The 17,720-nt window shown below is 46.2% G+C and overlaps 4 protein-coding genes across 4 annotated transcripts; 1 reads left to right on the top strand and 3 right to left on the bottom strand.

The window, feature by feature from the left end:
• Positions 1 to 10,266: 10,266 nt before the first annotated feature.
• Positions 10,267 to 11,610, bottom strand: L203_105312 (uncharacterized protein; the record flags this gene model as incomplete). The annotated part of the gene is made up of 1 exon (XM_066214680.1): positions 10,267 to 11,610. The coding sequence occupies one exon, from the start codon at positions 11,608 to 11,610 to the stop codon at positions 10,267 to 10,269; it is 1,344 nt and encodes a 447-aa protein (XP_066070777.1).
• A 118-nt stretch (positions 11,611 to 11,728) lies between these two features.
• On the bottom strand, positions 11,729 to 12,669 carry L203_105311 (uncharacterized protein; the record flags this gene model as incomplete). Its single annotated transcript, XM_066214679.1, has 2 exons — positions 11,729 to 12,489; positions 12,540 to 12,669. The coding sequence occupies 2 exons, from the start codon at positions 12,667 to 12,669 to the stop codon at positions 11,729 to 11,731; spliced, it is 891 nt and encodes a 296-aa protein (XP_066070776.1).
• A 2,121-nt stretch (positions 12,670 to 14,790) lies between these two features.
• Positions 14,791 to 15,869, bottom strand: L203_105310 (uncharacterized protein; the record flags this gene model as incomplete). The annotated part of the gene is made up of 4 exons (XM_066214678.1): positions 14,791 to 15,012; positions 15,062 to 15,081; positions 15,269 to 15,286; positions 15,689 to 15,869. The coding sequence occupies 4 exons, from the start codon at positions 15,867 to 15,869 to the stop codon at positions 14,791 to 14,793; spliced, it is 441 nt and encodes a 146-aa protein (XP_066070775.1).
• Positions 15,870 to 15,937: 68 nt separating this feature from the next.
• Positions 15,938 to 16,447, top strand: L203_105309 (uncharacterized protein; the record flags this gene model as incomplete). The annotated part of the gene is made up of 1 exon (XM_066214677.1): positions 15,938 to 16,447. The coding sequence occupies one exon, from the start codon at positions 15,938 to 15,940 to the stop codon at positions 16,445 to 16,447; it is 510 nt and encodes a 169-aa protein (XP_066070774.1).
• Positions 16,448 to 17,720: the final 1,273 nt, after the last annotated feature.

Genomic DNA, 17,720 nt, shown 5'->3' with positions numbered 1-17,720 from the left:
CCCCTAACCCCTAACCCCTAACCCCTAACCCCTAACCCCTAACCCCTAACCCCCTAACCCCTAACCCCTAACCCCTAACCCCTAACCCCTAACCCCTAACCCCTAACCCCCCTAACCCCTAACCCCCTAACCCCTAACCCCTAACCCCTAACCCCTAACCCCTAAGTTGTCCCATTTGATAGACTCCTCGATCAGCTCATTGACAGAGGAAAAGTCACTCGAGCTCAGGATCTTATCCTGGATGTCCTCTCGGAGGCCCATGAAGTAAGTGAAGCGCTGGCCCTCGTCCTCCATACTCGTGTAAGCCGTCAATCTGCGGAACTCTGTGGCATAGGTGCTGGCTGGGCCTGTTTGTCGTAGTTTTAGTAGCTTGATACGTGCCTCCTCGCTACCCTCCTTCTCACCGAACACTTTCATGAGTTCCTCCTTGAACAATGACCATCTGCGAGTCCAGAGAGGTTGATCTTCCTCAGGATCGGACATATGACGCATTACCCATTGCTGGGCGTCGCCTTCGAGCAGACTAGTGGCGAAACGGACTTTCGCTCGTTCGGTTGAGTAAATGCTTGGCTGGCTTTTGAAAACCATGTCGCACTTAAATAGGAAACCCGCTGCGGCTTCCTTCTTGCCATAGAATGGCGCAGGGTTAACCACGTTTGGCTCCTTGGCTTCCTTGGTTTCCTTGGACTGGGAGAGAAGCTTGTTCGCGAGGGCGGCAGAGTTGGATTGGGACTCTGCTACCGCAGTTTGGAGTTGCTGAATTTGTTGCAACAAGAAATCAAAAACATTGGCAGGGACTGGAGTGGTCTCCATGTTTTGGTCTTGGTTAGACATCGGGCTGGGTGGAGAAGAAATGGAAAGGTTATCGATAGCGACAGCGAGGACACCAAGTAGTGATGTATACTGTCAGAGTCTGGCTGTTTGGATAGCCAGAAGGAGATAGAGCTATGTGTCTCTGACTGTTTCTACCGATAGATAGATAGAGATGGATGGATAAGAGGATTGATTTGGAGAATGAGATGTATAAAGAGACGTTTGATACATCACTAAAGAAGAGGTAGATACAATACTAGCTACTTATATGTTCTATGTAAGCTGTGCTCAATGAACTAAGTAGTATAAGAATGTAAGAAGGGGTTGTGTGTACAGGATAGAAGGATTGCCGTTCAGTTACAGATATACACAAAGGTTCCGTTAGATATTAATCGTTATTAATAGAAGATACTTAACTTAACTTGGCTGTTCATCACATATTACTTCGCTTCGCCCTTCGGCGAAGCTTGATCAGCGCCTCTTAGGACCTTTCAAGATCATTAGCGCGACACCATCACCACTAGCTTTCAAGCTAGACCTTCCGGCATCAATGGGGATACATCCCGTATTCCATGTCAGCTTGCTCGAGCCTGTACGGCCAAGTCACGAATCGCAACCTCAAGATACGCCACTGCCCATCGAAGTTCAAGGTGAACAGTGGTGGCTGGTGGATAGGATCCTTGACTCTCGTCTCAACACGGAGTCAAGTAACTGTGAGTACTTGGTGCAATGGAAGGATTTCTCAAGCGAACACAATTCGTGGGAGCCTTGGGAAGGAGTCCATCGTACTGCCGCCTTTAAGAAATTCCAAAAAGAGAATAAGAACTCTCACCACCATTTTCCGACAAAGAAACGTAAGTCCAAGAGAACCAACTAATCCATTGTCTAGGCTCAGAGGACTTCGCCCTTGGAGGGGAGCTCCTGTGATGAACAGCCAAGTTAAGTTAAGTATCTTCTATTAATAACGATTAATATCTAACGGAACCTTTGTGCATATCTGTAACTGAACGGCAATCCTTCTATCCTGTACACACAACCCCTTCTTACATTCTTATACTACTTAGTTCATTGAGCACAGCTTACATAGAATATATAAGTAGCTAGTATTGTATCTACCTCTTCTTTAGTGATGTATCAAACGTCTCTTTATACATCTCATTCTCCAAATCAATCCTCTTATCCATCCATCTCTATCTATCTATCGGTAGAAACAGTCAGAGACACATATCTCTATCTCCTTCTGGCTATCCAAACAGCCAGACTCTGACATCTGTCTACGGGGAAATGCTTGTCCTTGGAAACATAGTTTCGACAACTTTGAAAGGTTTCTCATGGATGGTTGGGGCATTCCTATAGAAAGGTCAACTGCAAGACAACAGCTGCAGAAGATCACCCAAGGCTCTCGCACTGCAAAGGAATTCTTTACAGAGTTCGAGAAATACCGAGTAATGCTAAGCGATTACCCATTGGACGCAATTATCGGTTTCGCAGAGAATGGGTTGGAGATGGAGGTCCTGAGGAACATGGCAAGAAAGAAAGTTGAACAGTGGACGACATTTGAAGAGTATAAGGAGGAGGCTGTACAGGCGGACGAGTACAGAAGAAAGATGGAAGAGCTTGACAAGGCAAAGAAGAGCAGATACCATGCAAGCCGTCCAGCACCAAGCAAACCGAGTACTACTGGAGTGTATACTACGCCTGCTACTATTTCCGGCGACCCGCCAGTCGAATGGATTAACGGCCAGTTATCAGCTAGTGAAAAGAATGGCGAAGGAATAACCTTCGCTGCTTGAGATGCAGGGCGCCTGGGCATGTTGCGATTCACTGTCCTACTGCAAACAGGCCAGCTCGGCATGTGCAAAGGGAAAGGAAGGAGGAGAGTGATGTAGATGTGAGTAAACGTCTTCTCTCTCATCCCAATCCCAAGCTGCCAAAAGCATCTCCCTCTAGAACCTTTGCATTGTCAAGAACTAACCGACAACCAGAAGTAAATATGCTTCTGAGTAGTGGAGGAATTGTGTACAGGAATGTTATCGCTTTGCTGGATACCGGATCAAGTGGCTGTTTCATTCAGCCTTCAAGTCAACTATTGAAGTCAGCTAAAATAGACCAGCATAAGAACAAAATCACCATGAAGTATCTTGACGGCCATACGAAACAGTTTGACAACCTCAGCTATGCTGAACTGTGGATAAAGGTACATGCAAATGAACCTGCCATCCGCCTCCAAGCAGACATTGTAGCATTCAACGGACCAGAGATGCTTTTGGGTGACGAGTTTATGGCTAAGCACGGTCTGAGAATTGATTATGACAAGCTCACTGTGACTTTTAGAGAACCCAGTTCGCGAGCTACCGGTGTAAACGCTATTAAATTAGCAAAGCATAAGTGGAAGAACTCGATGTTGAATGTAAGAAGAAGTGAAATAATAAATGCTGGAGAAAATAAGAGAAATAAAAATGAAGAGGATACAGAAATAAAAGAAATTAAGCAAGTTGTTCCTTTGCCTTACCATGAGTTCCTTGACTTGTTTCGAGAAAGCAGAAGCAAAACGCTTCCACCAGCTCGAACGATGTACGATCTGCCAATCGAATTGATCCCGGGCGCAGAAGTCAAGAAAACAGGCATTTATCCAATGTCTATTCCTGAAGAAGACTTCCTTCGTCAATGGATACAAGATGGGCTTTCTAGTGGACATTTACGAAAATCCCAGTCGCCGTATGGCTCCCCTGTATTCTTGATTCCAAAACAAGGTAAAGTACCGTACCGTGTGGTGACAGATTACAGGGCCATCAACAACAAGACAATCAAGAGCAGCTATCCCATACCTCGCTCAGATGCCCTAGTCGAACGTCTTCAAACTGGCCGCGTGTTCACAAAGCTTGACTTGAAAGGCGCATACCAACTGTTGCGCATCAGAGAGGGAGATGAGAACAAAGCTGCGTTGAAGACGAGGTACGGTACGTACGATTCTCTTGTTGTCCGAGACGGTTTGTGCAATGCTCCCGCTAGTTTTCAGTATTTTCTCAATGACATCTTCGAGGACTTATTGGATGAAGGCGTGGTTGTTTATGTGGATGACATTGTTATCTATGCAGACACAACGAAAGAGCTTACTGCCTTAGTTTACGAAGTACTACGTCGCCTGTGGGAAAATAAATTAGTGGTGAACGCTACAAAGTGTGAGTGGGAGCAGGAAGAGATAACGTTTTTAGGTCATAAGGTATCCCATGGCAAGACACATCTACCAAATGATAAAATAAAAGCAGTGGTGGACTGGCCGATTCCGAAGACAAAGAAACAATTACGAAAGTTCCTTGGGTTTTCCAGTTGGTGTCGCAGATTTATCAGAGGCTATGCTCACATTACAGGACCGCTTTCAAAGCTATTGCGCAAAGACGCAGAATGGGAATGGAGCGACGACTGTCAGAAAGCGTTCGAAACGCTAAGAGACGCGTTTGTGGCGGATCCAATAATGAAACTCTACGATAACTTACAACCAGTAATTATAGAGACGGATGCCTCTGACTGTGCGGTAGGTGCCATAGCTTTTCAATATTTCAAAAACAAAGAAACAGGCAGTGTGAACAAGCACGCAGTAGCTTATTGGTCACGCATAATGTCGGATGCTGAACGTCGGTACCCTGTAGGTGAAAAGGAACTGCTAGCAATAGTAGACTCCCTCAAAGAATGGAGAACCTGGCTATTGAGCTGCCCAGGACCTATCGAAATAATCACAGACCACAAGAACCTAGAATATTTTATGGAAAAACATCAGTTAGGACGCAGACAAGGTAGATGGCTTGATGAGCTTGCTGAGTTCAATTTTAAAATTTATTACAGACCAGGAAAGGAAAACGATGCTGCTGATGCTTTATCTCGTAGACCAGATTACCATATAGGCAAGGGTGTATCAACGGATGAAGCAACAAACCCATCTAGCTTTGCACAATTGCTACCTGCTATGGAAGACTGGAATAAGCAGAAAGAAGCGGAAAGACATATGAGAGGAGCCACTGTGAGCATGAACCAGGCTCAGAAAGATTTATCCCTACGACAAAAGATACAAGAAGGCATCTTGGTTGATGAAAAGTTGACTAAGATGCGCAACAATGGTCTACAAATGGTGGTTTATGGGCAAATCCTATCATACGATAACAATTTCATTGCTTGGACTGAGGATGGAATGCTGACGTTCAAAGATCGCATAGTGGTTCCCGACTACGAAGGCGCAAGGTTAGACATACTTCGATTGCGACATGACTCCAAGTTTACTGGCCATCCTGGAAGAGACAGGACACTGAGCATGGTAAAGAGAGATTACCACTGGGATGACATGAAACGAATGGTCTCTGAGTATGTTAAATCATGCCAGGAGTGTGCTAGACACAAACCAAGACGTCATGCTCCTTATGGACTCTTGCAACCTCTGCCAGTTCCTACTCGACCATGGTCAGAAATATCAATGGATATGATAGGGCCACTCACCAAGTCAAAAGGACACGATGCAATCCTAGTAGTAGTCGATCGTTTCTCAAAGATGGCACACTTCATTGCAGTTACTACAAATATCACATCAACAGAACTTGCCGAGCTCTTTGTACAGCACATATTCTCGAAGCATGGCGTTCCAGAGAAGGTAGTGTCTGACCGAGGTTCTGTTTTTATTTCTCAATGGTGGCGCGAGTTTGCTAAGCTTGCAGGAATGAGTAACGTATATTCGTCGCCTTACCATCCACAGACCGATGGACAAACGGAGAGGATAAACCAACACTTGGAGCAGTACTTGAGCATCTATACCTCGTATCAGATGGATGACTGGTGTAGTCTTTTACCGTGGGCAGAATTTGCTTATAACAATGCTCCTAGCCACAGCACCGGACTGTCCCCGTTTGAAGCCTTATATGGCTGTAACGTTCGATTCGACATTGACGCAATTGAAGGAAGGCTGGAAGCAGCAAAAGAGAATCAAGTGGATGTCAACACGTTTGAGCGATACAAAGGAATAGAAGAATGTATCAAACAGGCTAATGAACGGTCAACGAAGCAGTATAACAAGAAGCACTTGCCAGTGCCGAAAATGGAAATAGGAAGCGAGGTTTTTCTGAGTACCAAGAACTTGTCAACAGAACGACCTTCTGCCAAGTTGGAAGCTCGTTACATTGGACCATATAAGTTGACGGCATTCATAGGGAAAAACGCAGTGAAGCTGGACCTGCCTCCGAGTGTCAACACAAGTCCTATCGTACACGTATCTCGTATCGAGCCTGCTTACCCGAACCAGATCCCTGGCCGTGAGCAACCGCCGCCGCCGCCTGTTATTGTTAACGGTGAAGAAGAGTTCGTGGTTGAGAGAATAGTCGACTCTAGGAGAAGATGGTCGAAGCTAGAATATAGAGTCGAGTGGAAAGGATATATTGGAACTGAGCAATATGAGTGGCTGCCCTCAGAAGAGGTTCAAGAGCTTACAGCTCTAGACGAGTTCCATCGTCTGTACCCAGAGAAGCCAGGAGGACCAGAGGAAGTGTTGGAAGCTGGAAAGAGGAAAAGGCGTCCGAAAAGACGGTAAAATAACTCGAGGGAAGTGTTGTAAAGTAAACGATGTGTACTGATAAGTTCATCGCACAGGAGTGCTTCATTTTTCGGTTGGAGAAAGTCAGACTGTTACAGTCTTGACTGTAACTATCCTTGCGGCGATGTCCGCTGATGGAGGTGGGAGGAGGTTTCGTGTATATAGTTTATAGTTGTATCTTAGTTTCTCTTTTCTTTTATATCTTTATTAATGCAAGTCCAGGAGTATTACTCTCGGCCTGTTATAAATTAAAGATCATTGCATCCAGAAACCACCTAGACCTAGCCCAAGAACCAAGTAACGAATACCTAGAACCCGAGGTTGCCAACATTTGCCAGCCTGCAACCAAGAAAGAGAAGGCCGTGACAGGCGAACAATGGTGGCTTGTGGATCGCATCCTGGACTCTCGTGTGAATCCCACGTCAAAGAATTATGAGTATCTGGTCCAGTGGAAGGACTTCTCCTCCGAACATAATTCTTGGGAATCGTGGGATGGGATTCACCTAACATCTGCTTTCAAGAAGTTTGCAAAAGAAAACAAGAATTCACATCACCATTTTCCGACAAAGAAGCGTAAGTCCAAGAGAGCTAACTAATCCATATGTCTAAGGCTCAGAGGACTTCGCCCTTGGAGGGGGAGCTCCTGTGATGAATGATAAGTTGCGATCCTTTATCTGAGGTGCACAACTAATGTCCATTCGTTCAGTTTCCCTTTATCTGTCTACAATGTTGAAGTATCCTGTTGTGTACTTGGTTCGCTGTACAGTAATATATAACATAGAACACTTCCATAGCTTTTCTCCTTAGAGATGTATCATAAGTAATTCTCTACATCAAATCCAATACATCATCTATCCAATTCCCCTATATCAATAGTGACAAGTCAGAGACACCCTTCCTCCTGCCTTCTATCATCACCTCCTCTTCTTTGGGTCACCGTAGTGCCCGAATATTACATATCAAACGTCTCTTTATACATCTCATTCTCCAAATCAATCCTCTTATCCATCCATCTCTATCTATCTATCGGTAGAAACAGTCAGAGACACATATCTCTATCTCCTTCTGGCTATCCAAACAGCCAGACTCTGACAAAGGCCGCTGGTCTCGTTCCGTCAAAGCGCTCCGGCTCAACAGTTCGTTTATTTGATGAGTGGGCCGGAGTCCTCGTAACGTCCACGCTGTTGGCTCTCAACATTCTATTCTCTTCCACCAGTTCTGCTTGCTGAATCCTCATCCTCTGCATTTCCTCCTTCAACATCTTCATCATTTCAAGATTTTCTTTTAGGGAAATTTCTTCCATCTTGATTAATGATTTTTCTTTCGAGATTATTTGGTTTGTCTTCCTCAGATTGTATCTACTTTCTTGAACGCCTTCGTCTAGCATGAGTATTTGCCAGAGTGCACGTGAGATATCTTTATTAAATTGTCACGGCCTTCTCTTTCTTGGTTGCAGGCTGGCAAATATTGGCAACCTCGGGTTCTAGGTATTCGTTACTTGGTTCTTGGGCTAGGTCTAGGTGGTTTCTGGATGCAATGATCTTTAATTTATAACAGGCCGAGAGTAATACTCCTGGACTTGCATTAATAAAGATATAAAAGAAAAGAGAAACTAAGATACAACTATAAACTATATACACGAAACCTCCTCCCACCTCCATCAGCGGACATCGCCGCAAGGATAGTTACAGTCAAGACTGTAACAAGAGACACATATCTCTATCTCCTTCTGGCTATCCAAACAGTCAGACTCTGACATGTGTATCAGTTGGTGTGGTTTCTGCAGTGAATCCAAGCCTAGTTCCAACTCCAGCTACCTATCCACTCAATCAAACCATCAACCGCAAACTACAAGTCCTGACAACGGAGTTGGTTACAACGATGCATTTACCGATTCGTCGTCAGGAGTTATCGAGCCATGCCAGAATAGTTCTCTGAGGGAATACTCTTGCAAAATGGCCTAAGCACACGAAGAAGTAAACGAGTTGAGAGGTCGAACACTGATCCATCGTCTTGGTAGAGACACTCGTACAGCTGAATAGACCGTCAGCAATCATCTGCTCCGAGTACTGGGACTGGTCAAGTAAACGACTGTTGGTTTTAGAAAGTCCCATACGTCTGGCCTGCTACAGGGGACTACGTGTGCAGATGTGCAAAACTCAAAGTCTTCATCAAAGGTGATCCAACAACCATCTCGAGCAAGGAGTCAAGTGCGAAAGCTGAATTGATAGTCTTGTCAACATACGCATACCGCTGGTAACTATCATGAAGTTTAAAGATTCATGCTTGATTGATGCTGGATCGCCCAGAGTCTGGTCGGGCGTATATGCTACCGACAGGGTTTGGTGTTCTGATGCGAGGAAAGTACTCTGGGCAAGACGAGAAGGCGGTTTCTGATCGAGAATCTAAGCGCAGGAAAGTCTGATTGTTAATCTTGGCCTGCAATGCAGAAGTAAAATACACACCTTCAATGTGGAAGCAAAAATCCCGCATGAAGAGCTGTATTCATGTCCAGCTAAACGTCGTCTTCGCCTTGTAGTTGGCCTTAACCCCCAGTTTCAAGTTTGACGAGTTGGCGGACAACATACAGAACGTGCGACGAGGTGTTGTCGCCTCCCTGATGCATAAAGTCGAGCGCGAATACCGCTATACGTCTCTCATGGTCAGGATGAATCACAACTGAGCTAGAGTGTCGTCAAAGGTTTGCTGCGAGCGGGTGCATTCTCTTGTCTAGGGTAGCAGAGTCGGACGGCATTGTTGTGAGCTGAGTGATTGAAAGTGTTGATAGTGGAAAATTGCTATATCTCTCAATGTGCTCACTCTGCTGATGTACGCGTTGACGAGATGTTACAATAGGTGCAGAGATTGATACAATTTTGTCATTGATATTTGGTTTTCAGAGAGCTGGTAATATCATTGCAATGTTGTAACGATTATTGTACAAAAGTTGCACAACGCTGCTGGCTCCAGCGGACTTGCATCGAATCTCCGCCAGTTCATAATCCTTGTTCGTGGCTTGTGGTGGAGAACGCCAGCTTTCGTTAACAACTTGGTCATCTCTTACCATTATCCAAAAACGTTTCGACCGCTGACGCATAGTTACGCTGTTACATGCTAACCTACCAGATGCGGCAGAATGGACGGCATGATGTGCATCAACAAACGCATGATACGGCACTGAGACACATGCCACAAGAGCAGCTCGCCCAAGATGAGCCCGATTCCAGCCGTGTATTACCACCGCGCAAGGCTGCTAAGTGGCAATCATCCGGGGAAACGTCCTATTTGACGGACGAGAGATAGTACAAGTGCGTGAACGAGAGCAGCTACCATGAATACAACTGAAGAAAACAACAGTGTACACAGTCTCCAAAAATCCAAACCCATCCGCCCACATTACTGATGGTGTCAGGACGGCTAACGCGGAAGGAAGCTGGAGGAAGATTGATGACGAAGAAGAGAGTCTGAAGGAATGTCTCTGGCTCTACAGCATTGGTAGATAGATAGACGAGATAGGATTAAGAGTTGGAGTAGAGCGGAGGATAGGTGGATGAGGCGTATGATTGGCTTATGGTTGACATATGATACATTGCTGGGGGAACGGTAAGTGCAATCTTAGTTCTTATATCTTATAATTGGAGCTGTACAATGCAACGAAGTAAACGAACAGAGTATACGATTGTTGTCTTCGTAGAGTAAAGGATTTCGTTAGGTTATATCGCTGATAAGAGATGATGATATAAAACAGCAGGGCAGACATCAGTTGTGCTAATAAATAAAGAATCCTGTTAGTACTTATCGTTTATGGAAAAGGCTTCGAACGTTCTTATTCATGACACTACAATGGGTATCTTATTCAAGCAGTAACGTCACGTTCTATGTTAACCAAGTACTTCCGGGTCTTTTTGACCTTTGGCAAGGATTCCCTTGATCAAGGAATACAACCTCTTGTCTTCCTCCCTGTCTTCCTTCCTCCACTCCTCGCCGTTGGGGAAAACCTCTTTGCGGATTTTGTTCATCAACGAGATCAAAGGTTTGTAGAAAGGTGTAAAATGGGCACGCGTGGTGTCCAAGAACCTCCTCTCACTACTTATCGTGCCAGCTTTCAGCACAACTAACTCGGTAACGCTTTTATAATTCCAATTATCGTACTCGGTAGGGCCGCCGTCTTTACCTGGACCATCGTAATGGATACAAATCCAGAAGAGAACCCAGAAAAAAGATTCCAGGTCGTGCATGAACGAATGTTCGTCACCTTGAAGTACCCCGATAGCCATGAACACTTTCGTGCCAGTCTTCCCCTTTGCCCCAGACGCACCTATCCGCAGTACCTTGGTTGCAAGGTCAAGATCGATCAAGAAGGCATTGTCATTGTCCTCGTCTATCATGAGATTATTGATGGAGATGTCTCTGTGCAGAAAACCGGCTTGTAACAGGGATTCATGTCCTGCAATGCAGCGTTCCATCGCGGCAAGAAGGGCTACTCGAGAGCTTGCTTCGTATATTGGTTTTCCATAATCACAAAGAATAACTCGCCGATGTACTCGATTAGACAGCATCTTTGTGCTGGCTTCTGTTTGAGACGTTGAGATGGTGTGCTTACTGGGTGGTAGCGGTACGCTGGTTTCGCTAGATGGGCGTTTGACACCAGCCTTGACACCAGCGCCACTGCTGCGGCTTTGGCTCGGCGTGCCAGTCGCACTTGGAGTGGCAGTCGCCTTCTTTGAGCGACCCAATCGGTAAGGCACCGCTTTTGAAAGGTCTATCCCTTGTCGAATGTTGGCTAGAACGTCATCGTCCTTATCACCAACGCGGACGGTGGTGTGGTAATAGTGTCGGGCAACATGGATAACTCCTTTCTCTGTCGCTTCCCGAAGCAGTTCCCCTTCGTGATCGCGTTCTGGGTATTGCCACGAGTCTTTAATGACAAGTGGCTTCTTCGGATCTTCCTTGGTATAGGCTTCCCAACAGGTAGTGGCCCGACCGACAACGCACCGCGCCCGACTCATGGTTTCCTTAATGATAATACGCTCTTTCTGACCGTTTCGTTCGATGTCAATATACCGCTCGTCGCCGGATGTGATTATCGTAGGATCGAATCCTAGTTCCTCCTCACTCATCCAAAGGAATCCTAAGATGGTTGATACGAACCGCTTTCCCTCTTTGTTTATATCGAATCGGTCGGAGGCAATACCCCCAAGCCGATCGAATTCCCATATCCTCATCATAGAGCCACATAAAGTAAACCCGAGCACAAAACGACGTGTATCTTGCGCAGACAGTGTTTCCCTAACGTATCTGCCAAGGTCAAGCCACGCCTTCCCGTGGGTATCTGCCGAGGGATTATTCTTCAGCTCGCCAGGTACGAGTACTTGTGACCAGGGGAAATGGAGAGCCTTCCTCAGGCTCTGGACCGCGCACGAAACCAATGTCCAACTTGCGCTTGACAGTAGAACCCTGGAGAGGCGTGTTAGGTTGCGCAAGTAGCCAGCGTTGAGTCTGGGGAGGGCGATAGCGTTCTGCAAAAGCCACCAGGTTCGCTGTTACATTTTCAAACCAGCCAATGACCGCACCTTCGTTTGCGTCTTCGGGCCAACCATTCCATCCCTTCCGGAAGAGTGGATCGCTGCCACTCGTACAGCTCTGGAAAACAGTCGCCGCCGCTGTTTCTAGATCCGCAACCCTTCCGAAGAAGGTAGCATGGAAATTAGGAAGTTCAACATCTACTTGCTCAAGTTCCCTCTTAAGGACTGGATCAATGTCATTTCGGCGTTCAAATGAGTTCATAATGCCACCTGTGGAATGCACCGATGGGGTTTGTTGGGAGGAAAGGGTCATCAATCGTGGAGGTGGTGTGACGTTGAGGGCAGCAGCGGCAGCGGCAACGCGATCCCATATCAGCGCATCCTCTAGGTTATCGGCAAGCGCTGCTTCGAGAAGTGGTATGATGCAGTCGAAATCAAAATCCTTGGACGAGGCAGCGGAGTTTAGGCGCAAGATATCATCTTCAACCGTATGTTCGGTCAACGTTTTTGATTGTAGAAGGCTGAACACAGGAAGACTCAGGAGAGCTGACAGAAGACTCAACATAACTTTCCGTGCATCTGTAGGATGATTAATGAGGATTTTCTACGTAAACGTATTGGCGACTCACCCCTTCTGTTACGCAAGTTGATGATATTTGTCGCGATTTGTGGCCGAAAAGTGGCGCGGAAAGCGTCGAGACCGTTTGCGATCGGGTGGTCTTGGATGACCTTGGATATGGTTAGATCTGACTCGGACATGATGCTGAAAAGAGACCTCCAGAAGAGGACGAAGATGGTCTGCAGATGTCGATTTTGTTCGCTCCCGAGGCACGAGGTAGTTTGTTAAGGGGTTGTCAAGGATTTAACCCGTTATATCGGCAGCATATGATAAAAGAAAAGAGAAAAGGTGAGTTATCAAGTGTGCAATAACAAATCTACCCAGTTAGGCGTGCCAGATACTCCCATGCCTATTCTTCACACGTCTGCATATATCTCCGATTATCCTACAGATGGTGTTTTCTATTCTGAGGTGTATGCGGGTCGTACAGATCTGGAGCCATAACCTTGGAGCGATGACGTGGCATATAGACAACAAATAACAATGCAACCCTAACTGCACCACTGCGATCTTTTCGTTCAGGCGCATGATCTCATCCATCCGCATCTTCATGACAGCAATGCGAGTGCAGCTCGATAAACACTATATGCGACAAGTTTGGTTAGTGAACCCAGTAGAAGCAGACAAGTACAACAAACAGACGGAAAAATCCAAACGGAGAGTAACAAACAACGAGCCCCAGCTTCAGTCCTGCAACAAAGTGGCGCATGTTTGGCACCCGTTCAGGCTTTACCGTATGGGTATGTCATGCATTGGCAGTAGGAGTGGCAAGCGGTGAGGCGCTGTGCATACGAGTGAGCAGGTTGATGAGCGTCTGCTCCGAAGATGGCCGTCCAATAAAACAGAGCCCGAATCTTTGACCAGAGGGTTAGTGCATGTTCTGAGTGTGCAAGGGCTTGTGGATGCCTTGCGGAATTTCTGGTGCTTCCACAATAAGGTCGCCGCGTCGGTTTGTTTCTATAGGCGTAGGTTTTGGCATGAGTCTGTCGTGAAAACAGCAATAACCAAAACCCGCGCTGAACGAAAAAGGCCATACTAGTACAACTACGATTACATTATCACGCATCGCCTATATTCCACGTCATCATTCCAACGTTTGACAGTTTCCACTACCACATATCCTATGTTCAATTCGGTCACTCTTACTTCGACAACGTTGGATCTGTCAGAGTGGGACCCAACGAGGACTGACCAGAAAGACAAGAGGAGAGAAAGGCGGATTCGACTCGCTCCACGAGATGTCGAGGCTGGCGGTTTGGATAGGAGACACGTAAGGTTGTTTGGAATGTGACAATTGTTGCATCACCAAAGAACAAGTATATAAAATGCAACTGCTTGTATATCACAATCTATACTGTACACTATAGACTAGATAGAATAATATGTACACTATTCTTGTGTGTACAAGTCAATGGTTGTGCTTTAGTTACACGAAGATCCTGTTCGTTGTTAGCAATGGTTAAAAGAAATACTCAACCATTCATCACAGATCCACTCCATTCACCCTTACCTCTCCCCAGCACCGCAAGACGTACCCGCCGTGAAACACAAGAAGCGATTCCAATGCACCCCTTTTACCACCACCTAGCCGAAAGTTGAAAATTGCAGGTTCAAAGGTGATTGTCAGAGCAGAAATTCTTCCGACACTCTTTTCCTTTGTAGGAATGTTGGGTTGTTGCCGATAATAACGGCTCTGTTTTGCCGTTTTGCTGCGATGTATAAGCAGGAGGCGGACATCCAGCAGCCCCCTTCAGATTCATTCTCTCCCAACATGTCCAACCTCCCCAGCTCCAATGATGGCTTCAACTCTTCGCAGTTGGACGCGACTCCTCAATCTGTGGTAGAAACATCTCATGCGTCAGATTCAAGGCTTGAGGAATCCCTTGCAGAGATCGCAAAAGGCTATATACATTATCGAACCTCCTGGCATACTTTTAAAAGGGTCAATCCCAACAGTGGCCTGCGTGAATCTCAGCGTTATATGACGAATTTAGAGAGGGAAGTGAAAGGGGACGAACACGGCAACGTAAATCTTGATAAAGTCATATCACTATCCGGCGAGCTTCGCACGGAACTCGGTACCGTTATAGGGAATGGAAAGTTGTCTAAAGCAGATCGATACTTATTAACACGCGTTACTGAGTCTCTGCCAACCGGGGAGGAACACTTCACAAGAGCAAAATCGCTGTTGGCCGAAAGTCAAGGCGATCAGGGAGATAATTCGTTGTCAGGACTGTAGACAATGGTGTGTCGACGGCCTCCTAGACCAGAAGAGAGCGCTGAGGATGGCGTGTATACCCAGGATGAGTGGTGTTGGGATAACTAGAGAGCGGTACAAGGATGCATTGCTGGTTGGTCGATGTCTGGGGATGAATGGTAGCGGCTGTTATGGTGCACTCTAGCAGGCGTATCTCGGCAGGGTTGTTGGAGTCCACAGGTCTTTGACTCCCAGTTTGCTGCAGTGCACACAACGTGCTTGGCCGCTGAACGATGCTCACGCGTCAGGACTAGGTCAAGAGGGGGTTGGAGTACTATGCGGTTGGGACGAGATACTAGTGAATCGTTAGATTGGGATGTATAGAGACAGAAAGCTTTATTGATTCTCTGGGGTTGTGTCTCCGTGTTGCCTATCCTTGTATGCATCTTTGACGAGACAGTGTAGACAACGTAACATACACTCTCCACCACCCTCACTGGCTGTGTTCCCGACAACTAACAGTTCAAGTCACACACACTTACCTCTGTATTCTCTCCCGGCTGTCTCCCGTGTTAGCCAGTGCTTGACATATAGGATCGTAGCAGACGTCGATATTGGTGAATGCGCTAACAAAGTGAGGCCACTATGTATGGTCCATGGTGATAGACTCCTGAAGAGGGTTGCACGATCTGTAAACGTTTTCTATATATCCATGTACTGAATAGTTCTATAAGAGATTAAATCGAATTGAATAAAAGGAAAAAGGCGGACCTCGCCGATGTAGCGGCCCTGCGCGGAACCACACAAAGTAGACAGCCAGTTGTCATGAATATTAGCAACAATTAAGATGCACGCTCTGTACGAAAAGGTCACAATAATGCAATGTACGTTGCATTATTATTTATTGGCTATACTCCATGCAATAATTCCAACGTTCTGACACCAGTGCAGCGTCATAGCACCTCTCTCTCCTTTCAGAATCAACGGCAAGCGAGAATGAAAGACGCCATAAGGGAGATGAAGGGAGGCAGCGCGAGAAGTCTTGCCGTCTTTTGGGCAGAGTGATTCTGGGAGCCATCCGTGGTGGGTCGGATACTTGGCGAGCAGGTTAAAAGCGGAAGGCTTGGTGTTTCCCAAACACATCGACCATTGCCTCTTGTTTCTTGTGACGGGATATCCACCAAGCGCCAATCATCGAGACTTTTCCAGCTATGGAACCAGAAGATCAATCTGCGTATTCGGCTTCAGGTTCGCAATACAACCAATCAACAGCGGCAGACGGTCTGGCCTCTGGACTGGGAGAGTTGTCACTGGGTGGCTCTGACGCGAGGCGTTCCGGCCAACAAACGATACAGCCCTCAGGTTACACAGGCTCCCAGCAAGGCAATGATGGGCAGTCGCACCGATCTTTTTATGAGGCATGGAGGGAGGATCACATAACTGAAGTCGAGACGCTAATAGCCAATCTTAAAAAGAAACTTACCGAAGCCAACCCTCTCAATAAGAATCAGAATGTGATAAGTTGCTTACAGCCTGTAGCACTTGCCCGTACAATAAGCCATCTCGATTGGTTTTCGCAGGAATTCAAGCCGGCGAAGGAACTTTCTCCAAAAGAGCTTGAAGCGTGTTACAATCGAGCTTTAAAACTTGAGAAGGAGTCACCGTTTCTCGTAATGGATCAAACCTCGACTGGTTTCTCTTTAGCTAGTGCGGGGCGGTAAGGAGAGCCAGAGACAAGGATATATCTATATAGACGTGAACTAAGTACAGCTTGAGGGGATGTAAAACATGTGTGGTACGGCGTTTATAATAGTGTTCTCTCAACACGCTGTCCTTAACAGAGATCGGTGGTTATATATATATTGCATGTATAAGTATATACAGAGTAAACAATCAAATGGGGAAGAGTGAGTAAGACCATCACGTGACCTAATGTAGACAGATCACAATTCCTTTACTTCGACACAGACGATTATACATCCCAAGAGAGACCAGAACTACTTCCAGACATACTGCGTAGAATGGGAGAACTTCTTCTTTTGACCAGAGGTGCTGTGCAATTAGCGCTTTAATGAAATGTACTTGGAAAAAAGCAGCCCTTTGCGCTCTGTTCCGTGTCGCGGTAGTGAGGATTGGCTAAGAGCTGGATAAGGCTGAATGTCGCTGAGTCAAGACTATTGGTGGACAAGCAATAATTAACAGACCAAGGTAGAGATGTGTGTTGACGTTGCGACTTGTGTAGTACATCACTAGGGAAAAAGACCAACAACTAAGGGAGTGCTGCCATTTATACCTTGCGAGAAAGTATCAGGAATTCGGTCTTGTCTTGGGGCTTTGAATTGAAGGCGTTAGGGCGAAACTGGCTGGAGGATGTCCAGCTGCCTTTTATTCCATCTATCCATATCCTTTCATCACAGCTATAAACAGATTCTACCATCTTGCATTCTACCACCGTCATCCCATTAGTTACTCTTCCGTCATCAAATCGTCTATTTCTCCCAAATATATCGTCTCTATTACTTTCGACTTCTCATCTCCCGTTAGTCCATCATATGTCAGTTTTAGCCTCAAAGTTTCTGGGAGCCCGGCTTTACGTTCGATTTCAACACAGACGTCATCGAGATCGTTGCCCTCACGGGCACCATATTCGTGAGCCGCTGACCATAGATGCTCTATGATATTACTCTTAATTTCCTTTGCCGCTCTTTTTGACCTCCCAATTCGCAATCATTCGGTTTCCGACACAGAAAACTGTGGGTTTGTTGACGAGAGAAACTGTGTGCCTTGCATTTTACACGACGGAAGAAACGAAAGTATCTCTTGTGTCAAGGTTTCTGCTTTCTTGGAAAATTCGGTTCGGCGTCTCATCTCCGTCCCATCACCATAGGAGGGGCAGACTTCCTGATTGTGACTCATAGTTTGGGAGTGTGGGTGATAAGTGTGATAGACAACGGTCTCGACGTTTTGCGGCGCTTTTATCTGCTTTTCGAGCGG

The sequence above is a fragment of the Cryptococcus depauperatus genome, chromosome 6 (genome assembly GCF_001720195.1).
Source record: "Cryptococcus depauperatus CBS 7841 chromosome 6, complete sequence".
In the NCBI taxonomy this organism is placed as follows: Eukaryota; Fungi; Basidiomycota; class Tremellomycetes; order Tremellales; family Cryptococcaceae; genus Cryptococcus; species Cryptococcus depauperatus.
The sequence above is the reverse complement of the archived record's forward strand: the minus strand, read 5'-3'. Positions and strand labels throughout refer to the sequence as shown.